Consider the following 18,615-nt stretch of genomic DNA (forward strand, 5'->3'; position numbering starts at 1 on the left):
CACCAGCATGGCTCATCCTCAGGCTGCAAAGCCTACCAGCATGGCTGAGCCTGGGGTTGCAGAGCCCAAGAGCATGGCTCATCCTCGGGCTGCAAAGCCCACCAGCATGGCTGAGCCTGGGGCTGCAGAGCCCACCAGCATGGCCCAGCCTGGGGTTGCAGAGCCCACCAGCATGGCTCATCCTCAGGCTGCAAAGCCCACCAGCATGGCTGAGCCTGGGGTTGCAGGGCCTACCAGCATGGCCCAGCCTAGAGTTGCAGAGCCCACCAGCATGGCTCATCCTCAGGCTGCAAAGCCTACCAGCATGGCCCAGCCTAGAGTTGCAGAGCCCACCAGCATGGCTCAGCCTGGGGCTGCAAAGCCCACCAGCATGGCCCAGCCTAGGGCTGCAAAGCCCACCAGCATGGCCCAGCCTAGGGCTGCAAAGCCCACCAGCATGGCCCAGCCTAGGGTTGCAGAGCCCACCAGCATGGCCCAGCCTAGAGTTGCAGAGCCCACCAACATAGCCCCACCATGTGCTTCAACACCGAGCTAGAGCTCTGCATTTTGGGCCTGGGTGTGAGGCCCCAGCCTGGCCCTTGCCAGGGCTGCTCTGAGCACCCTGTGTCGTGTCCCTGCTGCAAGGGCTGTGCAGCTCTGCTGTGGCTGGGCATGGCCTCCCCACTGCTCCCACGAGCTCCAACGCCTCAGGCAAGCAGGGGTGGCCATGGGGAGCAGGTCAGGCTCTGCCCTGCTCCCCATGCAGGCTGCAGGGCTAAACTCCAGCAACCCTGACCAAGGGGTTTCACAAACCTACACAGCATGGTGTCAGGGACATCAGAGAGATGAGTCTGTCCCACTGAGGATCTCAGCCCACTCCTCTGTGCAGCCCATCGTCTGGATGCTGTCAGTGCTCAGCGTTTGGTGCTCATGTTTTGTGTGGAAAACATCCACACAAAGAGCTACAAAAGGACTTCAAAATCTGTCAGGCTTGGTGGCACATTCAGCAGCAGACAGTAACGAAGCACAGGGCTGCACAGTGAATGAGAAAGAGGAAAAAAAGCCCAACAGCTGCCTCATTCATTGAGCACCATCAATCTCATCTGAAAGAAGCTGGTTTCCTATGGAAAAACAACGTGCAGCTTGTAATCAAAGAGCATCTCAAAGCACATGCATAAGTGGTTTGATTCTCCCCTAAAAGGGGTGAAAAATCCAATACAAACTATTGACAGCTAGAGATTTCTGTAGCAGCAGAAAGCAGACGCTCTGGCCAGGGATCGAAGTTCCAGCAGAGGTTGAGGTCGCTCTGGAGGTCGGTTCCTGACCCACAGATCTTCCCTCTCCAGCAATAAAGTTCTCCCAGTTCCCTGCTTCTTTTCCCCCTGCTGACATAGCTGAGCACAACCTTGGGACACAGGGCCATGTCCTCCTTAGTCCCTGGGGAGAAGCCTCTGTGGTAAAGCAAGGCCCTTCCATTCCCCGGGTACAAAGTACCTCAGAGAAGATAAAACACAAGAAACATGATGCTGAGCTTTTTCTTCCTGCTCTGTGAGAGCAGATAAGGACCGAAGTGAGTGTGGTGTGTGTGGGTGTGCATTTGAACAGTGGTCACTACCCCCAGAAGCTCAGAGCACATCCCTGGTGTTGCTCAGTGTGGACAGCTGGAATAAAGCCTCTCCCCAGACCCGCTGTGCCCTGCACTGGGCAGGAATGAGCAATCTGTGGGTGCCAGACACAGCAGATCCAGCTGCACACACGCCACGGTGCAGAAGGGCCTCCGCTGCCCATGAAGGTTCATGGGCACGTCAGACCCATCTCCTCCCTGGGCTCCACTGTGCACGGGGAGCTGCCACGTGTTAAAGCCAACGGGGAGGAGTGTTACTTTAACCTCCAGCAGCTCCTCGGTCTGGCTTCAACGTGACTTAAAAGGGAGAAGAAGAGACGCCAGCACACAGCGGAGAAGCCCTTGGAAGTCTCCGCGAGGAAGTCTCACCAGCTGCTCGCTGCTCCTCTAGATCTTTCCAAGCTGTTTCAATAAGCTCCAGCTCCCTGATAGCAGCTTCCTAAGTACCACTCTGCAAGAGCCTCTTATCTCCCTACGTGTACATATTTCATGGGATGTGCTGAGCAACGATTCCTTGGAGCACGTTTTCCCTGCTTCCAGTGAAGAGCAACCGGCGTGTGCAGGGCTGCAGAGATGCCTCTTCCCTCGGGATGGGTCCCAGGCTCGCTCAGACGCCTTGCAGAATGTCAGCACCAGGCTTGGGCGACTGCTGGAGACACTTTCTCACTCTCCCAGGGTTATTTCTGTATCGCCACCTTTTCCCACCACCCGGCCCCAAGCCAGGCTGCGACTCCCACCACCAGACTCTGGGAAACAGCTTCCAAATGTGTTTCAACCACACAGACCCACAATTTGTAACTATTTCAGAGAAACAAACCTTAGCCTGGGCATGTTTCTGCCTCCTTAAAAAAAAGCAGGCTATAATCTCACCGATGTTGTGGGTGTTGTGGATAATTTTATCCCGGGTCTCCACCACCGCCTCCCACAGAGCAACGCGCAGCCAAAAGCTGAGCTGAAGCGGCTCTTCCTGCAGGAGAAGCAGCTGCTGGACGAAAGCAGGAGCAGGCAGGTGAGATGGAGAACCCCACCAGCCTTAGGAAGGATGATCCTCAGGAGCCTTGCATATGGGCCTCCTCTTTCCCTTGTCCAAGCTCACGCTCCCGTGCTGTGCAGGGGCCAGCACCAGCGTGCACCAGCAGCTCACACAGAACCAGGTTAAAAGAGGAGGGGAAGATCCCAGGTTACTAAGCTCCAAATAGCCATCTTGGGAGTTGCTACAGAGCCCAGGCTAAAACAAAGCAATTCCCTGCCCTACAGCCATAGTACAGAAGGGGTTTGTGGCACAAAACACCAGCTCCACGCTGGGCACCAGCGACGAGCCCAGTGCCCACAGCATTGCTCACACAGCACAGCTGAGAGGGGCTGAGAAACAGAGATGAGAGGGGCTGGGACACTGCTCAGAGGAGCTGGGACACAGCTGAGAGGGACTGGGACAGAGCTGAGAGGAGCTGGGACACAGAGATGAGAGGGGCTGAGACACAACTGAGAGGGGCAGCAGCAGCCCAGGCACAACCAGGGCCAGTGACCACTCGTGCTCCTGGGCCCTGTGCAGGCACCGTGCCAGCCCCAGGCTGCAGCCCCGCTCTCTGCAGGGGCCCTGCCCAGCCCTGCCAGGTCACACTCGCTGCCCACTCCTGCCCACCCCCTCTGTGCCGTTTGCACAGCCCTCACACAGTCCCTCCCCACGCTCAGCCCCGCAGTGCACTGACACACGCAGCGGCCGCGATTGCCTGGGGTTTACCAGCAAGTGCCAGATGCTGCAGGAGCCGGTCCCTGGAGCCAGAGAGCAGAGTGGCACTTCCCAGCCCCCCTGTCTGCAGGCAGTGCCTGAACCCAGAGCACCCTGGCTCTGTCCCCTGCTCAGCTCAGCCCCATGCACTCCTTAATTACCCCAGCACACGCTGCTGCTCAAAGGCTGGACAGCCTACCAGTCAATTCTTCCTCCTCCTCTGATAGGGCAGCAGGCTCTCAGATTTTTCTGTGCAGCAGCAGCTGAGGGACTCTGTGCAACTCTCTGGATTCCTATCACAGTGCATATCTAGGGCAGATCTAGCCAAAGCCTGCACATTAAGTACCTCAGCCCAGGGGCTCTGCGGGGAGCTGGGATGCCCCAGAGCGCAGAGCTGCCCCAGGCCAGTGCACCGTAGCCCCAGGAAGCCTTTCCTCTTCTTGCAACACCAGGAGCAACGTGGATTTGGGACAGCAGTTTATACAAAGCATCCATGCCAGCAGATTTTCACTACAGTCTTTACTACTGGATTTTTAACCCACAACAAACGTTAAGAGCAGTTCTGTTCATCCTCCCTGTACCAGTCGCTCCCGTGAGCTCAGCATTTCCGTCTGCTGAGGCGCCCACGGCCAGCACCACGTTACTCAGCACGTGGCACCTGCATCAGGACCAAACCGTCTGTAGCTGCAGGACAGCTGTAGCAGGCAGTGTGAGGGACTGCAGGACAGCAGGCAATGTGAGGGACTGCAGGACAGGAGGGACTGCAGGACAGCAGGCTGCAGTGTGAGGACTGCAGGACAGCATGGAAGCTGCAGGACAGCAAGCAGTGAGGGAGCTGCAGGACAGCAGGCAGCATGGAAGGACAGCATGGAAGCTGCAGGACAGCAGGCAGCATGGGAGCTGCAGGACAGCAGGCAGTGAGGGAGCTGCAGGACAGCAGGCAGCATGAGGACTGCAGGACAGCAGGCAGTGAGGGAGCTGCAGGACAGCAGGCAGCATGAGGACTGCAGGACAGCAGGCAGTGAGGGAGCTGCAGGACAGCAGGCAGCATGAGGACTGCAGGACAGCAGGCAGTGAGGGAGCTGCAGGACAGCAGGCAGCATGGGAGCTGCAGGACAGCAGGCAGTGAGGGAGCTGCAGGACAGCAGGCAGCATGGGAGCTGCAGGACAGCAGGCAGTGAGGGAGCTGCAGGACAGCAGGCAGCATGGGAGCTGCAGGACAGCAGGCAGCGTGAGGACTGCAGGACAGCAGGCAGTGAGGGAGCTGCAGGACAGCAGGCAGCGTGAGGACTGCAGGACAGCAGGCAGTGAGGGAGCTGCAGGACAGCAGGCAGCATGGGAGCTGCAGGACAGCAGGCAGTGAGGGAGCTGCAGGACAGCAGGCAGCATGGGAGCTGCAGGACAGCAGGCAGTGAGGGAGCTGCAGGACAGCAGGCAGCATGGGAGCTGCAGGACAGCAGGCAGTGAGGGAGCTGCAGGACAGCAGGCAGCATGGGAGCTGCAGGACAGCAGGCAGCGTGAGGACTGCAGGACAGCAGGCAGTGAGGGAGCTGCAGGACAGCAGGCAGCGTGAGGACTGCAGGACAGCAGGCAGTGAGGGAGCTGCAGGACAGCAGGCAGCATGGGAGCTGCAGGACAGCAGGCAGTGAGGGAGCTGCAGGACAGCAGGCAGCGTGAGGACTGCAGGACAGCAGGCAGTGAGGGAGCTGCAGGACAGCAGGCAGCGTGAGGACTGCAGGACAGCAGGCAGTGAGGGAGCTGCAGGACAGCAGGCAGTGTGAGGACTGCAGGACAGCAGGCAGTGAGGGAGCTACAGGACAGCAGGCAGCGTGAGGACTGCAGGACAGCAGGCAGTGAGGGAGCTGCAGGACAGCAGGCAGCATGGGAGCTGCAGGACAGCAGGCAGCGAGGGAGCTGCAGGACAGCAGGCAGTGAGGGAGCTACAGGACAGCAAGCAGCGTGAGGACTGCAGGACAGCAGGCAGTGAGGGACTGCACTGTGGGGCCAGGGGCAGGGGCCTGCCAGCACCGTGCTGTAGTGGCTCTGCCGCTGCTCTGTGCAATCTGACAAGTGCCTGCAGCTGCCAGGACAGCGCAGACAAACCCACTGCACCTCTTCACATACCCCTCAGAGTTAAAGCCTGTCCTGTACTGTAGGCAATCACAGAGCACACAGCAGCAGAGCACGCAGCTCAGGCACAGGGAATTCAGATCAAGTCCCAGATGAGCAGCCAGCCACATGTTCTCAGCAGCCCTGACTGATCCCAACACCTGACTGATCACAAGTTCAGGAAAACTTTGCCTACGTCTCTTTTATCATAGGAAAATGTATTTCTTTGCTTCCCTTGGCTTAAGAGAACCAGTGCTTTGTGCTTTGTGCACTGCTTGTCAGGCTCTTGTTTCATTTGCATTAATGAGATAACAAGCCGGAATATTAACCTGAAGTATCAAGTGACTGCAAGGAGGGATGAGGGCACAGCCCTCTTCTGCAGCCACAGAGGGAAATGAGCAACTCCATCCCACAGCAAAGGGAGGGCCTGGCCTCAGCAGAGACCTCAAACAGCCTCTCACAGACGGAGCTGGGTGGTCCCACACCTCCAAGGCCCTTAGTCATGGGACATTTCCTCAGCAGTCCCTGATACATCACCAAAGCTGTGCACGGGGGAAGAGCCCTGCCTCCGGATGCCAGCAGAGGAAAGGCATTCAGTCCCTGCTGCCTGGACACCACAGGACATCCTTCCACAGGATGCAGATCCTTCAGCATCACCCAGGCTTTCCTGGCTGCCACACATCAAACAGCCAGGCTTCAGCATGCTCCCTTTGCAGATGACACCACCTTCTCCCCACAGCTGCAAACCCACCGTGCCAACTGCCAGTCTGGGAAGCAATGATCTGGCCTGAAACTGCCAAGGCTGTCACCACAGGACTGCACCCAAATAGATGCCATGAGACAGCAGCTGCTTCTCAGCACGGTGAGGAGCAGAGCCCGTGCTCTAGCACTGCCACACAGTCACAGACAGCTCAGACAGCTTTGTCACAGCCAGCCATGCTCACAGACATCCAGCCATGCTCTGCAGACAGACAGCCCCTCCACACACCACTTTCTGTCTCTCAAATCAGCATCTGCCCCTCAAAGGGTCTCTTTGCTCTCAGCATCACTCTGATCTTCTCGCTGATGATGATGATCAGATGATTCCTTACCCAGTCTCCATCCCTTACTCAACCTCCATCCCTCACCCAGTCTCCATCCCTTACTCAACCTCCATCCCTCACCCAGTCTCCATCCCTTACTCAACCTCCATCCCTCATCCAGTCTCCATACCAGACAGAGGACTCACCAAACAGAGTAATAACATGTATTAGGTGTAACTCCAGCAGGGAGGTGATGTTGCTGTGCTACTTTGTGGAGCTGCCCCCAGCACCTGGCTCTTCACAGACACAAAATGAAGCCACATCTCAGCCCTGTGTGTGGATGGGCTCATTGCACACTGGGCAGGGAGCTGCTTGTCCGGCAACACCAGTAGAGCAACCACCCCCTTGCACCCACTGTCCCTCAAAACCTGCTTGCACAGTGCCCACAGGCCAGGCAGGAGAAGCAGAAGCCAGGGTCCCATCACAGCCAACCCCACCACAGGCTGGGCAGGCCCTGGCACCTCCCAAAGAGCTCAGCCCCCTAAAATGGAAACTGCTATTGAGAACAGAGGGGAGGAGACGAGGCAAGGACCCAAAACTGAAGCAACAAGATCATAGAATCATAGAATGGTAGGGGTTGGAAGAGACCTTTAGAGGTCATCTAGTCCAACCCCCCTGCAGAAGCAGGTCAACCTAGATAACCTTGTGCCACCTTCCTATCCCCTAACACTTGTCTTGAGTGCTTCAGCTGCTACACAGAGAGCCCACAGAGAGGAACAGGAGACGGCCCAGAACAGTCCATGGTCCCCATCACCTGCCAGGCTGTCCCATGCCCTAGGCCTTGGGAACCTTGCAGCTCCCTGGAGCAGCTCTGCAGGGCCATCTGCCAGCTCTGCAGGTCAGTCCTCTGAGGAGTTTATAATCTGTGTCCGCAGCAGAGCTCTTCGCCTACAAAGCAAAGAATGCCACCAGCTACTCCTCCCCTGTGAGAAAGGCAGTCTCCTTTTAGTAACCAAGATGTGCTCCCTTCCACTCAAGCACACCCCTCCCTAATTTCTGCCTTGCAGAAGAGCCCATCTTCTGTCCCATCTCCACCTGGCTCTCTGCATCTCATGTCTGTGCCTCCCACATTCCAGGTTCTCCAGCTGTTTGTACAGGTGTAGGACAGCTTGGCCTCTCTTCCTGCAGCTCAGAGTCAGTGCAGGTGGCTCAGACTATTTAACCTGAAAGTTCTGGCCCATCCTTGGGCTATAAATGGTGATGTGCCTGAGGAGACTGCTTTTGCAGAGGCAAGGTTACAGTGGAGATTTGCCTCTAACAATGGAAACCAACAACATTGAATTCAAAGGCTTTCAGGTGAATAAACACAGTGATGGAGATTTGCAAAGGAGCCTGAAAGATGCTCAGAGACAACTCCAAGAGAGCTGGTAACTTGGTCAGCTGCTTCAGTCTAAAAAACCTACCTGGCTGCTCCAGTGCTGACGGGAGCCTGGGGAAGCACAGGGTCAGTCACAGGATGCTGTACAGCTCTTAGGGATGCATACTGCTAAGCTAGCTGGGGTTCTCCTGCCTCCCTTTATTTCAGTGAAAGTACCTCAGCTAGCACAGAAGAAGAGTTTGCAAAACAAGCAGTTTCCATCTGGACAGTCAGCTCCGACCTGAACCATAAACGGATCATCCCTCTAAGGTACTGCCTTGGTCTGAAAGAAAGGGATGTCCCTGCCAGCAGCCTGAGCAGGGCTGGGTGCTGGTGACAGGAGCCCTGGACCATCAGCAGCAGCCACACAGCAGCCACAGCTCCATCCTGCTGCTCAGGGAGCCTGCACCCAAACCTGCTTCCATGCTGCCTCTGCCCTGGGAGCAGGAGCCACAGCACAGCCTCCCACTCCCATCTGCATCCCACAACAGCCGCTGCACCCACGGGACAGGCAGCAGGGCTGGGGCTGGCGGGGCAGCCCTGGCACCTCCACGAGCATCCCAGCACGACGTGTGAGCTGCTGCTCCTCACAGCACTAAGCCAGAGCCCAGGCACTGCATTGATTCCCTCTGCACATCAGGCAGCTGCTGTGCCTGCCAGGATCCCAGCACTGTGGGTCTCTGCTCTACCCCATGTCCCCAGTGCTCCTCACTGCACCTCTGCAGCTCCAGTTCTGCACAGAGGGCAGAACTCCAGTCCCCAGCCCGTGGGGCTCCCCAGGGGCTCCTCCTGCGAGCTCCCATCCCCAGCCCACAGATTGCACTAGAAATATTTACAGCCTTCAGCTCCCGATATGCATCTTCCCCCCCCCCCCCCCCCCTTCGGGGAAGGGAGATGGGGAGGGTGGGGAGGGAAATTCCTGCAAAGGTGATGTGCTTTGCATGAAGTGCCCCATTCCCTCCAGTGCCTCGGGTGATCTCCAGTCTGGCAAGACTGAGCTGCTTCACTCTGACTCTAGCACTATCCTCTGGTTGCAGTGAAGGACTTGTAAGGAGGAAGGGAGTGGGGGTTCTCCAGCATTGCTGCTTCCTCCAGTGCCCACAGCACACTCCCAAAACAAAGACGTGCAGAGCCCAAGGAGCAGAGAGGTGGATACCATGGCAATTTGCAGAGCAAGGACTCTCATTGACAGGCCTTTAGCCCTGCCCCATCCTGCATCGCTCAACGGGATCTGGGGCGAGGGATCTGGGATGAAACCCGGGTCTGTGCATCAGCTCAGGGATGGATGTGCACTGGGATGATGGAGGAGGGGCTGATATGCTGGGGCTGATAAAGCAGTGAAGGGAAAGAGCAGACACCTGTGTCCCTAAGAGTCTTGCTTCCAACCCCAGCAGGGGCTAGGGCAGAGGGAGTAGGTGTAAGGCCCTTCCTGCAGCACAAGGTCAGTCCTTGCCAGGGCAGAGCATCTGTCCCATTCTTCGACAGCAAAAGCAGCGCTGCCTCTCCGGCCTCTGCCTCTGCCCAGGGCTTGGCAGCTGAGCCTGCAGAGCTGAGCCTGCAGAGCTGTTCCTGCAGAGCTGAGTCTGTGAGCATGCCAGCACCTCAGACCCAAGTGCTTGGCGCTCAGCCCCAGCACTAATGTCCTCTAGCAAGCTCTCTGGCTCCAGCCACTACTCCTCCATCACTGAGCTGGACCCCTACACCAGCCTCCAAAAGAGAACACTTTTCCCCACCCAAGAGGAGTCTTGTCACTTCCTTAAGTTCCCTCCATCCCTGGCAACACTCTTCTTGCCCCAAGTCTCTGTCTCCTCATCTCCCCCCCACCAGGAAGTACCCCCTCTCTTGCCTGCAACATCCTGGAACACGGCTCCCTGTGCCTCACAGCCCACACATCCCCAGGCAAGCCGCTGCTCCCAGCACTCCTCCAATGAGCACTCTTCATTAGGAGCAGTTACTGCAGCCCTTCAGTGAACTTTTTTGCTGCACTGGACCAAGTTTAGTCTTCAAGCATTTGCTCCCCACAAAGAGCCAGCGCCCTGGGTGACCCCCAGCACGTGCTCCATGGTTCACTTCACCCTGCCAGATTCCTGCCATGCCTGGGGGTAACCACCCACCATGCCACCCTGTCATGCCACATGTACTGCCTCGCACCACGGCTGACACACCACAAGGCTGTGCCAGCCCTGGGCTCGGGCAGGTTAGACCTGTCAGCAGCGTGGTCACCGAGACCCTGCACCCTGCTGTACCACAGCCTGGTGCAGCCCTGCACCCCGCACACCCCGCTGTACCGCTGGGTCCGATCAGCCCTGCTCCCCGCACACCCCGCTGTACCGCTGGGTCCGATCAGCCCTGCACCCCGCACACCCCGCTGTACCGCTGGGTCCGATCAGCCCTGCTCCCCGCACACCCCGCTGTACCGCTGGGTCCGATCAGCCCTGCATCCCGCACACCCCGCTGTACCGCGGGGTCCGATCAGCCCTGCTCCCCGCACACCCCGCTGTACCGCTGGGTCCAATCAGCCCTGCACCCCGCACACCCCGCTGTACCGCTGGCTCCGATCAGCCCTGCTCCCCGCACACCCCACTATACCGCGGGGTCTGATCAGCCCTGCTCCCCGCACACCCCGCTGTACCGCTGGCTCCGATCAGCCCTGCTCCCCGCACACCCCGCTGTACCGCGGGGTCTGATCAGCCCTGCACCCCCACACACCCCGCTATACCGCTGGCTCCGATCAGCCCTGCTCCCCGCACACCCCGCTGTACCGCGGGGTCTGATCAGCCCTGCTCCACGCACACCCCGCTGTACCACTGGCTCCGATCAGCCTTGCACCCCGCACACCCCGCACACGCCGCGCAGCACCCAGACCCGACGCCTGCAGCCCACTGCGGCCACCTCGGCCCCGTGTGCAGCCCACGCACACCCCGCCCGGCTCGGCTCGGCTCGGCTCGGCTCGGCTCGGCGCTGCTTCCCGCAACCCTGCCCGCTGCCGCCCGCCCGCACCGCCCGCAAGCAGGTGTCCGTCAGCTCCCGGCGCTGCAGCTCCGCGATCCCGTAGCCCGGCCCCGCCGCCGGTCCCGGTGCCGGAGCTGCGCTGGTAGCGGTGCCGGAGCTGCGCTGGTAGCGGTGCCGGCACCATGCTGGTGCTGGAGCTCCCCAAGCCCAGTCCCGCTGCATCTCGAACTCGGGGCAGGCCGGTGCTGCCCCGGCAGCGGGAGCGACCCTGGCCGGGCTGCGCCCCGGAAAGGCAGCGCTGCAGCCGGGGCTCCCGGCCCGCTCCGCCGGGCTCTGCAGGAACAGGGCAGCGGGCAGCGGGGAGCGGGGAGCTGGGGCAGCGGGGAGCTGGGAGCGGGGACATTGGGCAGCAGGGAGCGGGGAGCCGGGGCAGCGGGGAGCGGGGAGCCGGAGCAGTGGGCACCGGGCAGCGGGGAGCCGTCCTGCCGAGCCCGCGGCCGGGCGAAGTTGGGCGGGTGGTGCCGCGGCGGCTGCTTGCGGAGCGGGGCCGGGGCCGGGGTCGGTCGGGTCGCGGGTCGGGGTCGCGGTCGGGACGGGCACTCACCGTCTGCTGGAGGTCGGGGATGCCGATGCGGACGACGATGGCGCCGGGCGCGGGCTCCTCCATGCGCGCCGGGGCCGCCAGCTTGGGGGAGCGGGGCCCGGCGGCGCCCCGGGCCGGGTCGAGCCGCGTCTCCTCCCGCAGGCCGGCGCCCGGCTCCCCGGCGGCGGCGCGGGGCTGTCGCTCCGGCGGCGGCGACTCCGGGCTGTCATGCTGGCTGCCGGCGGGGCTCAGAGGCATGCTCCGTGCGGCGCGGCGGGGCGGCCGGCACCGCGGGCCGCGCTCACAGCCCGCGCCGGGGCCCTGCGGGGGAACGACACGCGCTGAGCGCGGCCCGGGGCGCGACCCCGGCCCGGGAGGGGCCCCCACACCGCGCCCCCGCAGGGACCCCGAGCCCCACTCAGGGGTGTGGTGGGGACCCCTGGCAGGGCCCAGTGGAGGGACCCCCACACCCCACCCCGGCCACCCCAACACCCCACCCCGGCCACCCCCACAGGGACCTTGTTCCGGGCCCCCGACTGCCCCACGCAGCAACCCCCCACCCCAGGGCCCTCACCCGGGACCTCCCAGCCAACCGTGCAGGGTCAGAGCTCCCCATGGCAAGGGCTCTGTGGGGACATCCCAACCCCCCTCCGGGATTCTCATTTTGAGGCCCCTGCAGAGGAGCACCCGCACTCCATGTGGGAATCCCCATGGCAGGCACCTCACCCAGCAGCCCCCCACCATCAGTGATCCTCACATGTGCCCCCCGCTCCCTGCCAAGGCCAACTGCCACTTGCATGCCCTCCCTGGCCCCCGCCATGGGCACAGCCCTCACTGCATAACTCCCACCAGCCCCTCAGAAAGGACCCTTCCTCCTCCTGGCAGCAAAGCGTGGGCTGCACCCCAGGCACATGGACACCCGGAGCCAGGGAGGGCTCCGAGCACAGTGCTTGCCTCAGAGCCAGCTCTGGACACAACACTCTGGGGCAGAGAATGGGTTGTCCCAGCTTCTGCTGGTCTGCTCTGCTGCTTTGATCAACTTCCTTCTCTCCACACCACCATCACCATTGCCTGCACCAATGTCCAAGCAGCCCTGTCCCCCATCTCCATGATCCTCCATCTCCACATCTGCACCAGCGTATCTGGAGGGCCTGCCTGGCTCCTTCCCCATCTGCCAGGAGCACTCCCGAGGAAGGCTGGACATCAGCAGGACATGCAGGAGTGACTCAGGAGGGCTCAGCACCCTGCTTGTCCCTGGGGTTTATGGGGAAAGGTCTTGGTTCTGGCCCTGTACAGTGTTGATCCTGCCATTGCTGCAGTGCTGCCCACTGTCAGGTCCCCAGCACCCCTGCTCAGAGCACCAGCACATCCGTGCTGCAGCAGCCCCTGCGCTGCAGACACCCCCAGCACACCCTCAGTCAAGGAGCTGGGGCTGCCTGCCAGGGGCTTCCCAAACCTCCTCATACTTGGACACCAGGATGCAGCAGTGCCCTTGTGCCAAAGCCTTGGGAGTGGGAGGATGGCTGAGTTGTGTTTCCAGCCCAGAGCCGTGTCTCAGACACACACTGGAGCGGTGGCAGGCACAGCTACCGTTAGCTCCAGAACACACGCAAGCAGCCTCCACCACGGGCTGCTACTTCTGCTGGTCCTCCTGGCAGTGAGGGCTAATTAAAGCCAGGAGGACCTTGCCTGCCCAGCAGGTCAAGCCTCTGCTCCCAGGCAGGGACAGGCCAGTGACTGCCTTGCCAGGAGCAGATGGGATGCTGGGCTGAGCCCCACAGGGCTGTCCCTGGGACCGTGTCCGGTCCATCACTGGCTGCGATTCAAGGCTTTCATCTATGTGACAATCCTCAAACAGAAATAGCCCCCAACCCACTGAGAGCTGGAAAGATTTACGGTATGGCCTGGATCTGCCCAGGAAATGACTAATGGCTCTTCCTTTGGCCCTCCCACCCTGAGGCCGAGGGACCGCACGAGACGGGCATCAGCGAGAGCCCGACTCTGCCAGGGCAGCCGGCCCCAGGCAACTCGCAGCTGCAGCAGCATCTGCTGCGAATGCCTTGCAGCAGCAGAACAGGCGAGGCAGGCAGAGCAGGCTGCACCCACGGACCTGGGAGTCAGGTCACAGGGGCAGCCGGACGGGTCCTGGAGCACAAGCACTGCAGCTCCGCGGCACTCGCCCCGAAACGGAAGCTATGGATCAGGACAAACAATGAGATCAGCTCAGGAGCCACCAGCTGCTCTCTGGGCTCCTCCTTTCCTTCCATCCACATCTGCTCCCCTGTGCTGGAGAGCCACAGGTCCTGTCTGCTGGTACTTCACATGCCGAGACCAGGGAGTCTCCAGCTTCCCCTGCACCCTGGATCCCATCACCTGAGGACACAGTGCCATGACAGTTTCAGTCATCCCCAATCAGTCCCTTCCTCAGATATGAGAAAAGGTTCTTGCCCACGAGCAAAGAAAGCAAAAACACCTTTCCAGGGCGCCTGCCCCACGGCAGCTCTCCTGGGATCTGAGCACAGGTCTCTAGCAGGGCATTGGGGCAAGAGGAGATGAGACTGGCCGTGCTGGAAAGCCTCCTGCCCCGCAGAGCACACACGTACCCCATCCCCTGTCCCGGCCTCAGCTACAGCTGCATCAGAACTGCAGCTCACAGAGCGTGTGCTGAAGCCAGGCAGCTCGCAGGGCTCAGGAGAAGGGATGCAGGCTTTGAAGCAGATGAGGCTGCCTGGCAAAAGCGAGGGCTGGAAGGAACAGGCAGAGCCCTGCGGCTTTGAGTCAGGGACACCAGGGACAAGGTGGAGCTGGTGAGGGGAAGAAGTAGACAAAGTGACCATGAGTCACAAACAGCCAAGAAGGAGCTGTCAGCTGAGGTCTCTCACAGGACAAAAGACAAAGGAGCAAGAGTGGCCAGGAAGGGAGACAGCAGAAATATCTGTGAAAGTGGCAGAGAGAGGAGCATGGAAAGTCTGAACCGGGGAGCCAGCAGCCATGGCCTGCATGGGCAGCACACTGAACGGCTCGAGGCTGACACACGCAGCCTGCAGTGATCCAAGCAGGGTCCACAGGGCCTGTCCCAGAGGGAGGCACCTCAGGGAGGCTGCCCCATCCCCACCCCCACACACAGACACACGGCACAGCCCAAGAGGCACGGTGTCCATCCCATGAGGGATGCCCAGCAGTCTGCAGCCACGGCTGATGGCAGCACAGGGACCACACAGGCCCTTGACAGGACCCATCATGACCCACGTGTGACCCTGAGGGTCCGTGGGCTCAAATCTCCAGAGCTGCTGCCCTGGCAGAGGAAGAGGGGCTGAGGCTGGACACACAAAGAGCTGCCACCACGGATCTTCAGCTACTGACACAGGCTCAGGGTGCAGGCTGGGCCTGATTTCTATTAGTGACTTGGAAGAAAGGATCAAACAGCACCCTAATTAATGCAGTGTGAGAGTGGGAGTAGGCAAGTGAAAAGGCCTTGAAGAGATTAGAAAAGAGCAGGAGGAACATGAAGTTCTGCTTGGAAAAATGCACATAGTAAGGAGCTAAATCATCAGCAACAAAGCGACACAAGGTCTGACTGCATCCTGTGGGCATCTGCGCAGAGGCAGGCAGACCCTGGCACAATGGCAGCTCTGGCACAAATGCTGCTCTGCTTCTCTGCTGCACAAGACACCCAGCTGCCCCATGCAGGCTGCAGCGGGCACTGCTCTGCACGAGATCCCCCAGCTGCCCCACGCAGGCTGCAGCAGGCACTGCTCTGCACAAGATCCCCCAGCTGCCCCATGCAGGCTGCAGCAGGCACTGCTCTGCACAAGATCCCCCAGCTGCCCCATGCAGGCTGCAGCAGGCACTGCTCTGCACAAGACCCCCCAGCTGCCCCATGCAGGCTGCAGAAGGCACTGCTCTGCACGAGATCCCCCAGCTGCCCCATGTAGGCTGCAGCAGGCACTGCTCTGTACAAGATCCCCCAGCTGCACCATGCAGGCTGCAGCAGGCACTGCTCTGCACGAGATCCCCCAGCTGCCCCATGCAGGCTGCAGCACGCACTGCTCTGCACAAGATCCCCCAGCTGCCCCATGCAGGCTGCAGCACGCACTGCTCTGCACGAGATCCCCCAGCTGCCCCACGCAGGCTGCAGCGGGCACTGCTCTGCACGAGATCCCCCAGCTGCCCCATGCAGGTTGCAGCACGCATTGCTCTGCACAAGATCCCCCAGCTGCCCCATGCAGGCTGCAGAGGTCACTGCTCTGCACAAGACCCCCCAGCTGCCCATGCTGGCTGCAGAGGCCACTGCTCTGCACAAGACCCCCCAGCTGCCCATGCTGGCTGCAGAGGTCACTGCTCTGCACAAGACCCCCCAGCTGCCCATGCTGGCTGCAGAGGCCACTGCTCTGCTGCTGCCTGCAGTTCTGTTCAACTAGTGACAGTCACTGATTGTTTTTTCTTTCCTCTTTTTTTTGGCCTGTCTTATTTCCTTAGCAGGAGAAATTAAATGCTCCAGATGGTAATTGTCAGGATTATTCTTGCTTCTCCCCCCCAATCTTCTGGTACCTCATTAGTTCCCAGCAATGTTCAAGACACAACTGTGAATGGCTGGAAAAAATGCGCTGGGCACCCCCACCCCCGAACTCCTTTACAGACTTGCAGAGTCATTCACATTCATTTTCGCTTATTAAATCAACTTCTCTGCTGAGGGAAGGGGAAAAAAAATCACTTATCTTGGAAAAAGATACGAGTTGAGTATCTTAGAAATGATAATCCCATGAATCCCTTTCGAACAGCAGGAAAAACGGGTGAAAAACCATCAGAGAGTCGTAAAATCCTTCAAGATTTTGTAGTGGCAGGAACAAATCAGTAATGCTCCCATCACACAAAGGCACGCCTTGCTACTCTGGTAAAACCCCCTGCACGTGCCACCAGAAACACCCACGAGTGAAGCCCAGGGTAGAGCAGTTCATCTGGGTTCCCAAACACTCTTTGCAACAGGCCTCATGAGAGGCTGCAAAGTCTTTACCTCTCAGGCTGTGGGAAGCAGCGTTCCCTGATGGCCTGCCCCCTCTCCACGGCATCCCTGGAGTCACAGCCCAAGCCTCCTTCCCTGCCACCCCTCACGGCCCCCTCTGCCAGGGGCAGCCAAGCTGGGGGGATGGTCCCACTCTGTGGGGATGATGATCCCACGCTACACTGCTGAGCACTGCTCTGGTGCCTCCGGAGTTCTCCCCTGGGTTAAAGCCATGCAGAACCAGAAGACATCTGGCTGGTAGCGCCCGGGGAAAGGTGCAGTGCCAGCACTGTGATGGTGGTGGGAGCTGGAAAGATGCAAGGGGTAAGATCTGAAGGAGACATGCAGCCCCAGAGCATGATAACAGACCAAGGCACTGCACGGGAAGCTGGCACCGAGCAGGGAGGAAGGAAGGTGCTGGCACTCCATCCTGTGCAGGGTCAGGAGCAGGCTGGTGCTGCCAAAGAGAGCCCAGACCTGCTGCTGCCAGCACTGGCACCAGGCCCCACAGCCTGGGATGAGCCCAGGCAGATGCCAGTGCTGGGCTGTGGGAGGGTGGGGGGCACATCTCATCCTCAGGGACCTGCTGGCACCACAGCTGCCGGATCTGAAAGCCTCTTGCCAAACTCCTTCCTCCCAGTCTCCTCTCCCTCTCTCCCCTCTTCCTGGAAAGCTCCTTCAGACCCGTCTTTGCTGTGACAGTTAGAAATGGCCTAATTTCTAGCCCACACAGTCACGGCTAGTTTACCCTCCCCTTGCGTCAGCATTGTCTGTTAGCCTGTGCAGCTCCTCTCCTCCTTTGTTTATGTAAGTACTCACGTACCTATCACAGCCAGCAATTAGATCCACACTCAGACTTCACTTTGCTGCCCAAACAAGTGGCACTAACGTGATCTCCTCGTGCATGGCAGACCCCTTCCCCCAGGGACACCCTTGGAGGGACAGACAGACGCAGGGCCCCGGGCGCAAGGACCAGATGGGGTTTGGATCCCTATTTGGAGACAGAGAGTCACACACTTCACAAGGAGTCGTGTGCCTGGCTCGTGCCTCTCCAGGCTTCACAACCGCCCCGAGTGCAGAGCACGGCGAGGCCTCAGCTCTCAGCACAGCAGCAAGCCCACAGGTGCTCACAGTCTGCTGGGGTGCACTGGAAAGGAAACAGGGATAAGGGCAGCTGACACCTCAACAGCAACAGCGATGATCTTCCCAGAGCCAAGGGGGAACTTACAAGTCTCAGCACGGGGGCAAAGCAGATGCACACACCTCCCACACCTGCAGGGGCTGCCAGCCAGCCAGGCACCGCGGCCACAGACAGCTCAGCGGGCTGACCTGCACCCAGCCATACCGTCTTGCAGAAACCTCCAAGCACCAGCCCACTGCAGTGAGCAATGCATCTGCCTGGGAGCAGCACATTTCATTGCCTGAGCCAGGGTTGAATTCCCTCGCCTCTCCAGAGCCTGCTTTACCACACAGGGAGCCTGCTGCTGCCCTGCCTCGGGCTCCACCTCTCCACTCACATGCCCAGTGGCTCCGTGTCTCCCAAAAGGCCAGGCCCTTTGAGGAACAAAGTCTCCCAAGACATGCACACGTGAGAACATCTGTTTCAGCACCTCCCCAGGTGCTCCTGCACAGCAAGGGCTGGCGCTTGGGGCATGGGGCTGGTGGCTGCAGGCAGCTGCCTCCAGCACAGGTCCCGTGTTCCAGGGACAGACAGCAGGGAGCGACGGCCAGTGCAGCTCCTTGGCTCGTGCTGATGCGTGGGAGAAGCGCACACACCACAGCTCTCCCTGCAGACACCAGCCCCGATGCTCGCTCCAGCAGCTCCCAGCCCAAGCTCTGCTCCAGCAGCAGCACCAAGCCTGGCCCCAGCTCTGCACACAGGTGCTGTGCGAGCTCCTTGTGACCCTCAGACACCTCCAGGACCAGAGAGCCCTGGGTCACGTCTCAGAGCCCTGCCCGGAGCCCCCAGCCCCCCCGCAGCGAGTCAAGCCCTCACCTCCAAGGCTCGGGGAGCGTCCTCTTTTGAGTGCCTGGCAATGCCCATGGGCCCAGCAGAGACGTCCTCTGGCACAGGCCCGGCGTTACTGATTGACCAGGGCGCTGCAGCTGCGGCTGGGACGCGCGGTCGATGGCTGCAGGCGCTGTGGGAGGCAGGGCAGCCTCTGCAGGGGGATGGGAGCTCGCTGCCCCGTGCAGGG

General features: G+C 60.3%; 1 protein-coding gene across 8 annotated transcripts in view; it reads right to left on the reverse strand.

Moving 5' to 3' along the window:
* Positions 1-18,615, reverse strand: part of SHANK3 (SH3 and multiple ankyrin repeat domains 3) — a 364,468-nt gene that overhangs the window by 329,453 nt on the left and 16,400 nt on the right. For all 8 annotated transcript variants that reach the window (XM_062020288.1, XM_062020289.1, XM_062020290.1 and 5 more), the window contains exon 3: positions 11,437-11,736. In XM_062020288.1, coding sequence (XP_061876272.1) covers positions 11,437-11,673 — 237 coding nt within the window. In that variant the 5' untranslated portion in view covers positions 11,674-11,736. The remainder of the gene's footprint in view (positions 1-11,436; positions 11,737-18,615) is intronic.

The sequence above is a fragment of the Colius striatus genome, chromosome 1 (assembly GCF_028858725.1).
Source record: "Colius striatus isolate bColStr4 chromosome 1, bColStr4.1.hap1, whole genome shotgun sequence".
In the NCBI taxonomy this organism is placed as follows: Eukaryota; Metazoa; Chordata; class Aves; order Coliiformes; family Coliidae; genus Colius; species Colius striatus.